The sequence below is a fragment of the Cupressus sempervirens genome, chromosome 6, assembly GCF_028749045.1.
Source record: "Cupressus sempervirens isolate cs-2001-9-10 chromosome 6, ASM2874904v1, whole genome shotgun sequence".
Taxonomy (NCBI): domain Eukaryota; kingdom Viridiplantae; phylum Streptophyta; class Pinopsida; order Cupressales; family Cupressaceae; genus Cupressus; species Cupressus sempervirens.
Window position 1 is genome coordinate 438,133,277 of NC_143123.1, and position 17,716 is coordinate 438,150,992.

Genomic DNA, 17,716 nt, shown 5'->3' on the forward strand with positions numbered 1-17,716 from the left:
AAAATCCTCTAGGCAAAGTTTCAAACAAATTAATGAGATTTTGCAATTTCATCCAATTTTAGTTTTGCAATACAATTTCAAAATTTTAACAAAATAAATCCTTTTCTTGACAATCAAAATTCAAACTCTAAATTCAATTTCATTATCAAAATTTTTTTTCACCGAAAAATTTCAAGATTTTCCAAATGACTAAATCTAAAATTCATTTTGAAAATGTTCCAGCTTATTAAATTAAATCAAATTTTCAAAATCCATGTAAGTCCAAAATTTGCAAATTTGTCCCACCAAATATTATTTTAACATCGAAAAAATGTTGTTGAATTCTGCTAAGCCTAAGGACAAAATTACGTGTTTTTGAAAATCAAGTTTCGCACTGGATGAAAACAAACCACATCCCTTCCTGGCTTGAAGGCGTCCAAGGTGTAAAATCACCACTTCAAAAATCTCTGGACAACTCCAAATTTTGCCAAGGCAATCGAAAAATTCCCAACACCCGTGAAAATTGCCAAGGCTTGCCTGAAAAAAGGGGTTCCCCAAAAATTTTGGGGCGATGGTGTGAAAACCTCACAACACCACCAACATCAAAAAACATCTGCTCTCTACCAAATTTGAACAACACTCCAAAAGGACTCACAGTACACCAAAACCAAGAAACCCACATAAAAAAAAGAAAGCATATTTTCATCTCTCTCAAATACAAAATCACCCACAAAGCCAAAATCACTGTGAACCTCAAAACAAGTATACCGACCAGCTGGGGTGGGTCTCTCATCATTGAAGCCAGCAAACAAGAAGATGGCTTTTGTCCTCAACCAGAAAAAGAACTCCTTGAGCTCATTCCAACAACATTTCATTAAGCTGTCAAATGAAGCATAACCAAATGAGAGCTCAAATGAGAATAAAGAGTGAGGGAAGAATGATGGCAGCCTTTTTTCAAATTGAATTTAGTTGTCTCCAAAACCGCTTTCGTGTAGTTCTCAAATTATAATGTTAAACTTTGCTTTGTTTCCCTTTAATCTCATCATCCACTTTGAAGGCAATAATATTAAAATAGCTTCATAGCTTGGCATCCCCTTAATGAAGTCTTTTCTTGCCTTTTAAATCAACTTAAAATTACCATTGTACTAGGCGATTAAAGGGTTCTTTCATGAACCTATCATCTTCATTCAAGTCAAAGTAATATTATAATTGAGTTAAGTGATGAAAATTTAACGCGGGAATGAAAACACACAACTTTTTCGGCCTGCGTACCATCGCATTGAATATTTCCTTCTTTCCAATAGACATGCGATCATGCAAAAAGGTCAAAAACACACAAAATTTTGACTTTTGCATCATCACAACAAGATTTTCTTTTTCTTCAAACCGACCTGTGATCATGTGAAAAGGTCGAAAATACACTGGCGCAAGATCACAGCATGCATGACTTTGCAACTTGTGCAACTTTGCATGTCGAATGAGCGAAGAAAGCCTCCTTCGATACCAGCTCCTGCGATGCACGAAACACACAATATTTTGGCCTGCGCATGTTGAATGAGCAAACAAGGGTTCCTACGATAAGCCAAACTCCTTCGACCAACTCCTATGACACCCGAAAATGCACAATGTTTGTGAGCACTTGAGAATGCCGAAAATACCCAATATTTCGTGTGCTGAAAATAATAGACTTTAGCTCATGAAAGATGTCTCTAATCAATTACCTGCAAAGAGCTAAAAGGTGACAAAAAATTTCAACATTTCTGGCAACTCAAGGGGGATGCTTGCCTGCTAAGCATATGATTGATGGGGCATGGAGTCATTAGCATCAAAACATAGTGCACATCTTTGTCACAACATAAAATCAGCAACTTTGCAACCTGACAAAACATCAAAAACTACTATCTCCAAAAGGGAAACAATTGTGCTCGTACACTTCTTTGAAAGCTAGAAACATCTAACCTATTATGTACAAGAATTACAAAAATAGAAATTAAACAAAGTCATTAACTAGCTTGTTGAAATAGCTGCCCTTTATAACAAGCTGATTATTCCTTTCATGCATATGGGCAGCTAGATAGGACAACAAGGATGACAGACATAACTGTTGCAATGTGAAATACCTTCCCAACACTGAAAATAAAGAAACTCTCTAATACTGGGACATTGTCTTCTTGAGCAAGACATGCTTGCTCCTCTATGTGATCTTCACCCTCATGCTCTGAAACAAGCACGACTGGGGGAAACTTACTAACTTGTTGCAGAGCTAGATGCCTTATGGGGCATCCTCTTGATGGTACTTGGTCTAGCCAATCAGCCTTGACTGCATTGATGTGCTTTGCAATAATGGTATCTTGCTGGTCTGAAAGTTGCTCCATATTTTCTTATGAAAATAAAATCTCCACCTCTTCTTTATGTTGCTCATGAACCACCTCCCGTGGAGCTACTAGTATGGTGTGAATCTCCACTTGTTGCTGCTGCAACTCATGATCTTCTGATGAAGAAACAAATTTCTTAATGTCCAGGGATGAGCAAAACATCTCCAGCTCATCCCAAGAATTGTCTTCATCAAACTCTTCTTGCTCTGCTGTAGTAATATGCATAGGTTGAGGGGTAACCTCATGCATATCAGTATGTTCTTCCTTGAGGAAAAAGCTATCCTTGGGGTTCTCTTTTTCGTTCTCCATATCATGGAAGACTATGTGCTGCAACAATTGATTTTCTTCTTCCTCCTTCACATGCTGCATTGAAACATCAGGAGATGATTGAGCTTCTGGAACGAGTTTCTCCTATGATAGTATCTGTTGAAGTACAAGCTCCTCTTCTTGATGAGTGAATATAGATTGGTGGATTGGCAGCTCATGTGGGACTACACTGCGCTTTTCTTCTTTTGGCTGATTATGTTCTATCTTAAGCTTGGGTAAAGGCTGTTCCGGATCTATTGGAAGCTTATAACTTAGGAAACTTGGAATCTTAGGCTTAGAAACCTCTTGCATTGCTGGCTGACTTGGGATATAAGTAGCTTCTCGTGCCTCAAGCTCTTGTACTCATGCAATCAACATCCTCATTTGCTCCTTCTTGGCTGTAACCCGGTTAGCAAGTCTCTCCTCAATTTCCCTCTATTGTGCTTTTACTTGCTGCAACAATATTTCTTTCTTCACCTTATGTGATGGCTCATGAGAAGCAACTTGTAACTCTTGTACTTGGGGGTCACTCCTTGGAGGCTCTTGTGCAATGGCTTGTCTTTTTGCAAAGTCCTCCTCAAATTGCCTTTGTTGGACTTCTTCTTGTTGCAACTTAAGGAGAGCCAAGTGAGCCTTTTTGAAAATATTGAGCGACTCAGATACCATGATGCAAATATATGGGTCATGCTTCCTCATTTCTTTGTCATAATGAAACTTCTTAAGCCAAGAATTCATACTGAGAATAATACACAGAAATTTCCCACAATCTGTATGCTCATAAGGATTAGAGACACTCAAAAATCTTTCCATAGTTAGAAAATTCAATGCTCAGATTGATCATACGGTCCGTGAGGTCTCCTAGCTTTGACATGGGATCTAATTTACTCTTCCTCCCTTGTTGCTCTTGGAGAAAAGTTTGGATCTCTTGGGCTGTGATGAACTTTGTGGGGGGAATTTTAATATGTTCATGGCCAAAAATAACATGATGAGTTGGAGTAAAATCAGCCTCTTCGTGACATGGGGCAAAGTGGGAGACATTTCTATGAAGTGGGTCCATGTTAAAACATTTAAACAAATTTTTTTTATAGAAAGCCTGAAAAAACATAAAAGATCTTTACACATACTGGCATTGTTACTGCTTGAAACCAGTAGATACATAGAGTCACCATGGTGTTTGATGAACGCCTCCAAAGGTTGATTTCACAAAGAATAACTCCCAAATTCTCAATGGATGAAGATTGAATTGGCTAACCGGTGGACTTATGAACCCGAAATAATGTCCCACCGGGTGTGCCAAAATCTGTTGTCACTTAGATTGCGCCCTTGCTGAAATGAAACCTTCAGCAATCTAGTGAAACATGCAAACAACTTCCAAGTGTGGGACTTGCGCTTGAGGTTGAATCTTTGAAGAAGGCCGGCTTCCTTACATTCTAGATGCATTGAAATTAAAACTTTGAGGGAAAAGGGAGAAGGAATGCATGAAATAAAATGCTGAAAGGAAAAATGGGGTGATGCACCAAATTGGAACTTAATTACTAACTTTGCCTATGGCTGCACAAAACATGAATACAATTCCCAAATGCACAAATCTTGACTCCAATCTATCTTCCAAGGAATCACATGAAGGCTAAAACTGATGAAATGCTGAAAGGAAACAAGTTCACAATACAATATTCAGCAGCAAGTTAAACACAACACATGAACTTGAAAGAATAGAAAAGAAATAATCCATGTAAGGCAAAAGGCTGTTCAACATATTAGACTAGCAAGATAAGGTAAAAACAAAGATTTCTATTCATGAAAGGCAAAAGGAATTGCAGTTGCAGAGCATAATGATTCTGCAAAAATACAACAAAGAAGAACCCAGAAAATATGTACAAAGTTGCCTTTTAAAATGATCAAGCATAACTCAATTATAGCGGTTGAGTTCAAATTCCCACCAACTGGAGTTAAGATTCTGAAAAAAAGAATCAGAAAAAAATCTGATTCTGTATAAAAATCTGCTTATGAAATGACAGAAAATGGGCAAATAAATGCTCTTACAATCAAGCAAATCATACCCATACCCTTTACAAGTGGGCAACATAGGAAGGAAAAGCATTTATGTTGCATGTAGAAGCCCAAAAAGCAGTTTGGCAATAAATATTCAGCTCTCGGGTCGTATAAAAGTCATTAGAAAAATTTAATGCAGGAACAAAAACACATAACGTTTTCGGCTTGCGCACCATCGCACTAAACATTTCCTTCTTTCCAACTACCGGAGTTATAATTATAGAGTGCAAAATAAGAAAGAATCAGAAAGAATCTGATTCTATACAAAAATCTGCTCATGAAATGACAGAAAATGGGCAAATAAATGCTCTTACAATCAAGCAAATCATACCCATACCCTTTACAAGTGGCAACATAAGAAGGAAAAACATTTATGTTAAGGAAAAACATTTATGTTGCATGTAGAAGCCCAAAAAAGCAGTTCGGCAATCAATATTCAGCTCTTGGGTTGTATAAAAGTCATTGCAGGAACGAAAACACAACGTTTTTGGCTTGCGCACCATTGCATTGAACATTTCCTTCTTTTCAACAGACATGCAATCATGCGAAAAGGTAAAAAACACACAAAACTTTGACTTTGGCGCCATTGCAACAAGATTTTCTCTGTCTTCAAACCGACCTGTGATCATGCGGAAAGGTTGAAAACACATCGGGACAAGATCGCAGCATGTGAGACTTCGCAACCTTCGCGACTTTGCAAGCTACGCAACTTCGCATGTTGAATGAGCAAAGAAAGCTTCTTACGATGCTCGAATTCGTTTGATGCCAACTCTTGCGATGCACGAAAACACAACATTTTTGGCCTACGCATGTTGAATGAGCAAACAAGTGTTCTTACGATAAGCTAAACTCCTTCAACTAGCTCCTACAATGCTGGGAAATACACAATGTTTGTGAGCACCTAAGAATATTGAAAATATGCAAATTTTCTATGCTGAAAATAACAGATAACTGATCAGAGACATCTTTCATGAGCTAAGTTCTGTTATTTTACACAAAAATGGTGGACATGTCACAAAAATGATGCAACACGATTGAGAAGGTTTGTCATTTGCCTCCTTTCACCTGTTGGTTCTTTTTTGTAGAGAGAAATTTGTCAACACATGGCTTTATATACTACATCAAGAGGAACACTTACTTCTAGATGAGTGGAGAAGCTTGTGGCTATGCGTAGTGCTCTTTAACTTCAGGATCGTCAAACTCTAGAGTATTGATAGACTCTAGTTTATCATCGATGTTGATCTCTAAGATGCTGCTCAAGTTGATGAGGAGGCACTGATGGGATTTGTTGGGTTCCCTAAGAAGATATGAACCCTCATAGTTGCAATGAAGTAGATGAATATGATTTTGATGAGTGTGAAGATGCAAATTAGGGGCAGAAATGTGTTTGTTTGTTTTTGTATTTCTATATATTAATTGGAAATTATCAAGGTCACTAGGAGATGGAGAGACTTGGAGGTCTCCGGTACTGGTACTAGTACCGGTACGCCAATTTTTCAAAAATAGGAGACTGGGGTACTTGGAGACAACAATTTTTTTTTTAATAGTTTAAAGAGTCTTATACTAAATACAAAATAATACTACTGTAAAGCTAAAAGAGTGAAGTAGATAATAATAGTAATGTCACATTTAGAGTCAAACATTTCAAAACTCACATAATCATATTATTGTATCTCATAGTCATACTTGTTTTCCGAATATTGCATATGATCATCATCATATTAGATTGATAATCGCTGAGATTATCATTTACATATTCAAATTTTAAATTCAAAAAAGTATAGCTTGAAGCTAAATTGCCGATATGCAAACAAAAATGTACAAACTTAGTATAGTAAACAAAAACTAGAATCTAGTTAGTACTAGTATGTTGATGGTACTATCATCTACTCCACAAGGTAGTGATCCTCCATCTCAAGGTCTTCAGCCATCATGCTCTCCAAAAAATTACTTAAATTGTCATTGGTCTGAATTTTTGCATTAAAAACATTAAAATGAGGGCTAAAATACATAAATAATTTAATAATATATTTTACATTTATTTTTAATCAGAAGATTTCACTTTTGGATTAGGAGACTGGGAGACTTGAGGAGACTTCGTCATGAAGTCTCCAACCTTTTTTGAGGTCTCTGGAGATGCAAAAAGTCTCCAAAACGCGTCTCCGTTTTTGAGACGTGTCTCTTAGGGGGGAGACGGGTCTCCAAATAACCATGGAAATTATACTTACATCATTTGGGCATTTTGTTGTAAGTTGTATACTATTATCTAATATCACATGTATATTGGCAATGAATTATGAAAGCAATTTGAATTTAGTTTTAACATTTGCCATGAGACAGACCTGAGTCCTATTTGATTCTTGAGGATTCAAAGACAATAATCAATCCAAAGTAAATTGGCTGTAGGTGCAGAACAATCGATACTTGAATAGAATGTAAATTGTAGTCTATTTCCAGATTCCAATGATTCAAATCTCATTGTAAACTAAGGCTGTTCCAAAATCCAATGATGACAGAAAATAAGTAGCTTATTCACTATTAGTATGAATTGCGCAATAGGAAATCTTTGATTTATAAGCTTTACTACAAAATAATATGTCTGTCAAACATTTGGAATAACTTGGTGAATTGACAAATTTAATGGACCTGGAAAATGGCTCTATTCACACAATTGAATCCAGAAGCTATGCTAAGATAAAATCATGGATTGTGGAAATCTGCAAACTCTAGCTAGATTGCTGTCTGATATATTTTGATGTCAGTTACTACATAGGCTTAGCTAATATTTCATCGTAGACTTAGACAACTATTTGGTGACTGCCCTCTTAAAAAGTCTGATAAGTTTTTATCTCAGTTATTTCATAGACTTAACTAATATTTGATCTGACTTTGACAGCTGTTTGGTGACTACTTTCATAAAATGTTAACTGAATATTTGCCTATGTAATCAGCAATATGAATATAAATTACAAAAACTATTTTCTACAATAATATTGATCTTAGTTACTTCATAGACTTGGCTAATGTTTGATCTTGGACTCGGGCAGCTATTTGGCGACTGCCTTCTTAAAAAGTTAACTGAATATTTGCCTATGCAATCAGGAATATAAACATAAACAACAAAATCTATTTTCTACAAATAATGTATTAAACTCTATCTTGTTTGCTCTCTATATCTCTATGATATGGAAATGCGCTTAAGTTGAAAAAAAAATGTTTCTCTTTTCCTACATTTTAAACTTTTTTTTACATCCAAAATTTCCCCATTTTTTCCTTGATTTTTTTTCAAAAAATCTTGTACTTTTGGTTTGCCATTTAATTCTCCAAATGATTTTTGCTCCCATGTGCAGGATGATGTTCAAAACTTGGGTAATACGACAGGATTTAGTGATAAAAGTGATAGTTTGGTAAAGGTCTTGAGGGATCTTACGTCTGTCCAAAGAAATCTGGCAAATTTGCAAGTAGAACTCCAAGGTCGGCAGGTAAATTTATTGTAATGAGACTTACAATCTAAAGGGCATGGTTAAATTAAAAAATCCTTTTGTTCTTATATATTTAGGTTGTTTAATAGTATGGCAGAGTCTTCTTTGTATCTGGTTTTATTTCATTTTCTTTGAATGATGTTTCATTTGTAATATGAACTAACCTAATAATATTCTTTTATGTGTTCATTCCTCACCTTATGGCTTTTGGCGTTACACATTCTGAAAACTAGTTGCCTTGCATCTTCAACTTATATTATGTTTTTCTTGACGTTGCAGCAATGTAAACTCATGGTCTAAATGGGATTTTTGGACTAGTACACGCTTTCTGTGTTTGAGATCTGCTTAAATGCACTTTAGGACTCTGTGATGTTAAGTATAATGCTGAAGTTACTCTAGAATGTTGTCTGTTGCAAAATGTGTTCCTAGAGATAAAATATAATTGTTTTAGTATTACCTTTCTGAAACAATCTTTATTTTCATCTTGTGTTTCTATCCCAATACCAAGGGGAATGAACTTACTGGTGCCATTTGTTTTGAAAAACTTAAACCTGGGAATTCTAGCAGCTTGATTTTCTAACAATGTGAAAACTGCTGACATTTTCATTGGGATTACTGTTTGTTTTAGTTTCATCAGTTCAATTTTCCACTTTTTTCTGAAGGCCTATTAAAGCAGTGTAAACTAGCTGAAGTGGAGGGCATGAATGAAAAAAGATTGAAGTCAATACATGACACTGGTTCTCTTTTTCAGGATGATAATAGTGTGGCACATCTCACACATGTGAGTGAAATGGAAAAGAAATGTCAAACACTTTCAAAGACCACTGCTATACTGAAGGATGTCGTTCAAAATAAGGTGATTACTGTAATGATTATAGCTCAAATTGATTCTCTATATTGTTTTAATGCTTTTATTTAACTATAAGCATTTGTAGGTTCAAATATTAATGAAATTATGATTTGAAATGTTCTACTTTTTCGTTTTATTTTAAAAATTTAGATATAATAATAGAATTCAACCTTTTCCGTGCCTGTCCATGTTCACAACTCATGTAGCCCATTGTTATAATTATGAAATACATAGCAGAATTTTCCAACTAGTGGCTTTTCTTGCACATTGCAAGAGCTCATGTCTCTTCACTGTGTTGGAGATAATTTAGGAATATAATTGGAAGGCACCAAAAGTTGCCTTCAATTGACTTACCTTAAGAGGTCTCAGAAAGGCAATGTTATTATTGAAAAAAAGTTAAGAAATATAATTGGAAGGCAACTTATAATATTTCCGTTGACTCACCTGAAGAGACCTCAGAAAGACAATGTTATTATTGAAAATGTTAAGGCTCATCTTTATATATGCCAGGACTTTCTTGCGTAAAGAGGGCACATCTGAAGGTATAAAAGTTCATCAGTTACTGTTAACATTTGTGGCCTCCACAGAAATGCATGGAGACTATTTCAAGGGAATTAAACAGGGAAGAAGATGACAAAGCTAACAACGCTGTGACTTGTAGTATTCTAATATCAATCTTGTGTAATTTTGTTTTCTGCTGTTATTATGGCTATATTGTATATCTCTAAAAGAAAGAGAGTTCAGCAAAGATGGGAGCACAATGCCTGAAAGACTTCGGCAATGGGAATATTAACAAAGCAATCAATTATCATTGTCTATAGGCCCTTTTTGATGTACTGTTTTTCTAATGTATTGATGAAATATATTCTGTTTAAAGATAATAAAGTTGACATTTTATCTAGAAAATAATCCTTTCATAAATTAAATTGGGTGATCCAACACATGACTGCCTTGAGGAGCCAACATGTAGTCAATGTCACAGTTGAAAGCATTAAAACACACATGAAACTCCTTTACCAATTTAGGCACTCATCATTGGTGCACTAATCAACCTTTGTTCAATACTTGACTCCATTCATGTTCAAGGTGTTCAAGGAATAGGACAAACTTCATAAATTGCTCTGTAATTTTTGGTGTGACCCAAAGGGCTTGTATTATTTCCCTAGCTTTGTATATCTACATCTGCAAACAAAAAAAAGAAAAATGCAAAGGAGCTAAGGTTTTGTCAGGAGTAGTGAAATTTAATTCTTTGTATAGTGCAGCAGGTTATTAAGAGTAAAGATGATGCAATACCACCTTGCCTTTCATGTGCATCAGCCCAGACAAATGGAACTCCCTTCATGGAAAAAGGTCCAAGTGGGGTGTGGCACATTTGTGAATTTTTTTAAGGAATAACATGTAGCACCTACAACTACAATGACACATAAAGGATCGTATTGCTAAATCTCAAGGTACTTCTAGATGCAAATTCTTCAGCTGTCTTAAGATGCTTGGGTCATTGATCACAATTATTCAGGAAAAGTAATATTTTCCACGCTGAAATGGCATTTAATATTATATCTGAGCCCAAGCAATCCGAGTCATTGGTGGGTGTTCGGTTTGTTAGCTGGGGGCTATTTGCCCAGCCATTCAGATAGTGGCTGGCATCATTCAGTCTTTTGATCAAGGATATTTGTGCTCTTGACTGGTACTCCCTATCCTTGTCCCTATTGGACTGGGTCCTCATACTGTGGATAGGGGACCCAAAGGCTGCCCTATGACCTGTAGAATGCTGGAGACAGTTTTGTTACAATCACTAGTTCAAGATTACCACTTATCAACTATGCAACATCTTAAACAAATGAATTACTTTCTTTTAGTGCTTAAATTTGCAGTTCAACCTGCTCAACTTTGTATGGAATAAACAACGAAGTTGGCTCACCGAGTTGGTGTTAGAACAAACTACAAAAAGGAAGATCCAAGTGAGTACACTTGGAGGAATCCTTAAAAGCTAAGTTACTGATTCAGATGCAGATTCCAGAGCGGATACAGGATGCGGGATTTTTTTTTTTGGGGGGGGGGATGCGGATGCGTTTGTATATATATATACACATTCCAAATATATATATACTGCATATATGCAAAGAAATGAGATGAGTAATTTCAGTCTTGTATTCTTACCTTCAAGATCATCTTTAAATATACTGTGTATATGCAAAGAAATGAGATGAGTAATTTTAGTCTTGTATTCTTACCTTCAAGATCAAAAGATGATCTACATTGTTTCTTTCAAGTATTTTTTTTCGATGCAAAATCCCAAGAATGTTATTTGTATAAGGTACATAATCTGCAATCTGTTTACTTGTTTCAGATTTTATGTATAGATTAATTTAAAAAAAAAAATCCTGCCCTATAATTTGGAGAGAGAATTTCCTCTCACTATTTGTCACAAAAATGGCAACTTAAAATGCTCTCAAACTTGAAAAGGTTTGCAAAATGCATTTCCATAAAAGCTTAACTAGATAGCAACCCAAAAGAAACACTTGCAAGAAACCTTTTGCAATTCAAAAGGAGCTGTGGAATCAGTTTTGTAAGCCGTTTTTAAGCACTTATCATATAGTATTATTTGGTTGAAGTTTTCACCCACAAAGTTTCTTTGAAGCATCAATGTCTCATTGCTGTTCAAATCTAACGTATCACTCTTATCTTTCATTACATTTGATTAATTATTTCACTCATTTTACTCATGATTTAAGCCTAATAGAACTACGCCACATGTTAAAAAAATATAAAAAAATGTTTGTCTTTCTTTTTTGGGCGAGGAAGCCTGTGGATGCTTCTGGGTGCCCTGTGGGTGCCATCTGGATGTCACTCACAGGCACTCGGATGCGTCCAGATGCTTGAAACAGGCATCTGTCCACATCCAGGTGCACCCACAGTGCACCCATCCGCCTCCAACACCCATCCGTATCCGCTTCTGCATCCAGCCTCCAGGAGACTGAATTGGTAACTTAGCTTAAAAGGGAATCAAATTTTAGAATAGTGAGCTGATGCTCCTTGTATCACTATCTTCAAGTGGATTACAAATGCTGAACAATGTCACTTGGACAAAATATAGATTTCACAACAACTTCATCAAGCTCCAAACACTTTTTATTTGAATGGTTCATGAACCATGGAATTCCTGTGTTTCCTCCTCTAACATTCAAAACTTGAACATTTTGATGCTTGACACCAAAAGGAAGAACTAATGGTGGAAACACAATTTGAAGGTAAAAACATGACTGCTTCCATGCTCTGCACAAGTTGTATCAAAATTGCTTCAAATCCTTAGTATTAATCCCAAAATCAGTGTAAAAGTTGTGAAAGCATCTCCTGGTTAAAACTGACAATTCCATTTCCATTCATTTTATTTTCATTGCAACATCTTATTCTCTATTTTTGCTATCTTTGAGATGCTCTAGATCACCCCTGTGCTGCCTCTAAGCTTGAGATTGATCATCCTGGCTTTGAAAACTGTAATATGGAGGAAACATATGCAACCGTTGCCTTTAATTGTCTTTACAACAGGAAATAACATCTGAGACATGACCACACAATTATTAATCTTATCCATTTTCCTGACTACCCTACCCCTAGAGGTGGTAGAGAGTCCCCTACTATATATAGAGGACCTTTGATAGGAGAGGATTAATGTCCCAAAGGTCCTAATTGGGCATGGCAGTTGGAGCAAAGTGATTTAGAGATGCTGACCACTACCATTAAGCCAATACTTTTGCTGAGGTTCTCATAAGCACTTCTCTAGGTCAATGTTTTGTTGCCCCCAAGTTGATTAGGGTTTTAACTTTAAGTAGTTCCACTGATGTGCGCTCTGGACAACAAAACATTTGGAGTGCTTCAACTTTCGCCTGACAGAAATATACTTAGTAGACATAATATGGTAAGTGAGGCAACGAGGAGATTACTACAGAACATCTCTGTTGTATGTCCTTCAACTAATTACTTGGTCATGCAATTCTTCTTTCATGTACATACTTTAGCTGATTATAAAGAGAGAAGGTTAACTAGGATTGTTGGTCAGAGTATTGTAAACTCTGGGTGGATAGTAGTCTTTTCTTGTCGTTACATTATTGAAGTAGAAAACATTGGTGCATTGGGAAAGCATCGCATGAATTCCAAACTGAATTCAAATTTCTTGAGAGAATACTGAGAAGGAAAGCACAGTTACCGCTATCAGATGCCTCTGAAATTCATAACTTGGCTATTATTCCTTTCTTTTTTCCGCTACTTCATTTTTTTGGTCAAGACTGCATAATATTGTATTTAATCTATCAGCCTTTAAGAAAAGTTCTTATTGGAGAGCAAATCAATATACTGTGCTAGAGTTTTACAGATGATTTGGAATCAGAATTGTTAGTGTTGTGAGTTCATTGATAAACAAAATGAAATAATCACATTTTAAATTCTTGTAAAAATTAGGATGAAAGCCTATTGACCCTGGGGCCTTGTCATGAATAGAGGGGAAAACTAGAATTCATAACTCTCCTTATGTGACTGGAGATGTAGGATTTTATTTTTAGATGCTGTTATGATGGAAAGGATATGGGCCAAAGCCCAAGATTCTATTGTTTTGTCTTCATTTTACATGGGAGTTAGGGGAAATGTTGTGACCTTTTACTCATCACTCATTGCAAATGGGGACCCACTTTTTTGTTTGGGTTGGCAATTATGGTTGCAATTTGTCTTTTTTGGATCCTAGGTTGATTATTGCAGTTTGTTTTTAAGGTTTTATTTGATAAAGTTTAGAGGAAATAATCAGGTTTGGAAAGTTGAGTTTAAATGATTTAGCAATACCATGTTGGTTTTCATCTTTTCCAAGTCAAGGTAAGCTATGCTCAGGAATTTCCTTTTGGGGGTTGTTTTTGCACCCTTTTGTTGGATAAATGAAACCAAGAGTTGAATGTTTTAAGTTTGTTTCAAGGTATGGAAGTGGAATCTTCCTTGTTATGGTTAATTTTCCACTCCTGAGAAAAAATTATAATTGAAGGTAAAAATGAAGAGTGGAATTTCCTTGTCAACCGAATTTCCACCCTTTGACAAGGTGGAAATAAAAAACTCCCTTGTGCCCCTCAAATTTCCACTCCTGCAGATTAAATGTTGATGGAAGAAAGGTGAAATCTTCCTTGTCAAGGTCGATTTTCCACCCTATGCAATTGAGAAAATAATCGAGTGAAAATTAAGAAGAAAAGAAGTGAAAGTGGAATCTTCCTTATGGAGGTTATTGTCCACTCTAAAGGGAAATTTACAAGGCAAAATGAAAGAGAAGAGTGGAATTTCCTTTGCAACCAAGAAATACCAACCTTTCTTAAAATAAAATTTCCTTGTGAGCTTCAATTTTCCACCCTCTGAAACAAGGAAGAAAAAATAAGGAAACTATAATCTTCCTTTTAAGGGTTGTTTTCCACTCTTGAAGAGTAAGGTGTTAAAGGAAGCCAAAGTGTTGAGGAATTAGATCCTCCTATGTATAAAATTTGCATCCTTCGGGCAAACTATGAGAAAGAGTCTTTCTCTAAGGTTTGAATTTCCACATTACCATTGGATTTTAAGTGATGAAGTTGCAAGCTTTTTTTTGTGGTTCAATTTTCAACAATTTCCCACTTTTCCTTGTCACGATTGAGTTTTTGCTCTTCCTTGTCATGGTTAATTTTCCACTCTTCCTTGATTGATTTTCCACTCGAGCAAAAAACTTCCTTGTAGGGCTTGATTTCCACTCTTCCTTGCATGTGTCGAATTTCCACTCTTTGAGCAAAAGGCTTTCTTTTGGATGTTGGTTTTCCACTCCTTGATTAAATAAATTCCTTGTAGCTTACAATTCGAACTCTAGTTAATGAGAAATTAGAGCAAAACCTAAATAAGGTTGACCTTGTAAACCCAATGGTTGCAACTCTTCACATAAAGCTTATATTGAGCGTCAAATGCGAGCTTTTCAATCACAATTCAAAAACAAATAAGTCATTTGTAGAGCAGACGAGAGGTGTAATTGAGTAGAGATAAGATAAATTTATTAGTGCCCAACAAAAGACCAACCAAAGGGACCAAGTGATTGCTTGAAACAAAGTAGTAAGACTACTAACAACAGAAGCACCAAATGCTGTCCAAAAAAAAGAAAGACAAATAAGATAAGATAAGATATTAATGTCCAACAAGAGAGCACAAATGGGTCTAAGGCACCATGAGTACAAACCAAAGTAACGAGAATCGGAATCGGATCGGCCGAATCGAATCGTGAGTCGGCCATGAATCAGAATCGAATTGGCTATGAATCGGCAAATTAAAAAAAGCCCTTTAAATTTAGAGATTTTAACAATTTAAAACTTATTTCATGCACCCCTTATTGAATATAACTTAAACACACTATAACATCATCAAATAGAAGTTAACATACATAAACATGGAACATAAATGATAAATCCATCACATACGTAACTATGTTACACGTAAAATGTAAATTGTAGGCTGTAGCTGAAGTAAATAGAAATCATATGATCATAATGATTAAAATCATAGAATGTATGTAAGATGAAGATCCATAAGACATCAAATCATAAATGTATGTAAGAATCTAAGAGGAAGATTCATGAAACGTATGTCTATCAATATCTATAAACAAAATGAAAAAACAAGGCTCTAGCTCAAGCCTTATCATCATCCTCAGCATCATCCTCAAGCTCGGTCGTAGCCTCAGCCTCAGCTTTTGAGTATCCAGTTTGCCTTCTAGAAAGGTGTCTAAGGTAGGTCCTAGAGGATTGCCGAGCCATAGCCCTTGTATGTAAGATGGGCTCACGAACAACATCATTGCGGCTTGTGTCTGTGTGTGCACGTGTGGGTCTAGCAGTGCTTGAACGTGCTCTAGCTGCCTCCTTTGCCATGGCCACATCCTCAACCTCTCTATCCACCTAGTCAACCCACTCACGGTCTTCCTCAGTGAAGACTGGATCCATAGCCTCAGTGAGCCACTATGATTCTGGATCAATCTCCTCTAGAATGATCGGAGAGGAGTTAGCACCCAAAATCTGTCCAAGACAAGATCATTCAACCTCTGCACAATCAACTTATTTCTCCTCTTTGAATGGATGTGCTCAAACATTGTTAATGTTTGGTAGCTTCAGTCGGTTAAACCTATAAATATACACACAAACACACACACACACACACACATATATATATATTACATATATAAGTGTGATATATATGTATATGTATATGTATATTAATTATATATTTAATAAATGAGATACTATATATATTTGTTATTGTATAATTATAATGGATAGACATGTCTCATGAGAAGACATGTCTCTCCATGTGTCATTTACGATACATATAAGAGAAGATTGATGCATTTGAAAAGCATATACCAATACAGGAAATGCAAGTTCGTTTGCAGCGATTTGAGAAATTCAACATGGTATTAGAGCCGCCTGCAAATGTAGGAAGATGACAAATATAAATGTTGTTAATGAGAGACAATATTTGAATGAACAATGACAATATAAATATCTGTATACAACTTTATGTATTGGTAAAGGCCCTATAAAATGAAAATAAACATAGTTGTAATAATATCTTTAACGTCTAAGTAGTGTATGTTATGGATAATAGAGGAAAGTCATGTACGCAAGCTTCAAACTTTGCAGTTTGCAACTCGCGGACCTTGATAAATTAATCACTGGCAATCATATAAATACAGCTCAACACACGAAAGATGATAAAGAAGTCAGTGATTGAAGCGAAGAAAATAAAATAAAATAATAGTTGAATGCAAAGATAACAGTTAAACCAAATGTATGGGATATAATCGTAGTTCAGTCAAACACACAAAAAGAAGATTGGGGAAGTATAAGCACTGAAGATATATCTGACAATCACATCTACAGGTTTTACCATTCATTGTTATCGGTTCAATGTGAGTCAACCACTATTGTATATGATAGACACCAACCAGCAATATAAAAGGGATATCAGCGTTAGAAATAAGTCAAATCCTTGAAAAATAGTGAGTGTAGAGCACAAGTTGAATGGTAGACCCACCACTTCCTTATTATGTGGTACATAGTGCCATGCCAATATTTTACATACCGCAAGGCCCCACCTTGGGCAATTTTAAAATGTATAAGAATAAACAAAGTAAATAGATGGAAGATGAAATAAGAGCGAAACATTAAGGGCAAGGATGAACATTAGGAATCCATAGCATATGGACTTCCTAACTTGAGTAAGTACATCGTAATAAATTAACTAACCTATGTGCTAGAAAAAAAAGACAAGCATTGCCCAAGCTAAAAAGGAAGATGTTTAGGCTTTAGAACAAGTACCTGAAAGGTATGTCTTCCAAATGTTTATCTTTGCTAAATAATAATTATGAAGTGTGTGTGTGTGTGTGTGTGTGTGTGTGTGTGTATATATGTATATATAACATTTAATTATTATTTATTAAATATAGTATATTAAGGTAAGGTTATAAATACGAAAATAACAAATGTCTTATAAATGATGATATATGAATGAATATCATAGACTAGACATGACTTTCAATATTCTAAAGAAATTTTAATTTTCATATTTCTAATGTTCTTATAATTAAAATATAATTATTGAGAATAATTATTAAATGAAATTTTTATTATTATAAG

General features: G+C 35.5%; 1 protein-coding gene across 1 annotated transcript in view; it reads left to right on the forward strand.

Moving 5' to 3' along the window:
- Window positions 1-17,716, forward strand: part of AUG2 (HAUS augmin-like complex subunit) — a 156,098-nt gene that overhangs the window by 9,296 nt on the left and 129,086 nt on the right. Inside the window, exons 2-3 of the mRNA XM_089788468.1 lie at window positions 8,063-8,194; window positions 8,946-9,050. Coding sequence (XP_089644594.1) covers window positions 8,063-8,194; window positions 8,946-9,050 — 237 coding nt within the window. The remainder of the gene's footprint in view (window positions 1-8,062; window positions 8,195-8,945; window positions 9,051-17,716) is intronic.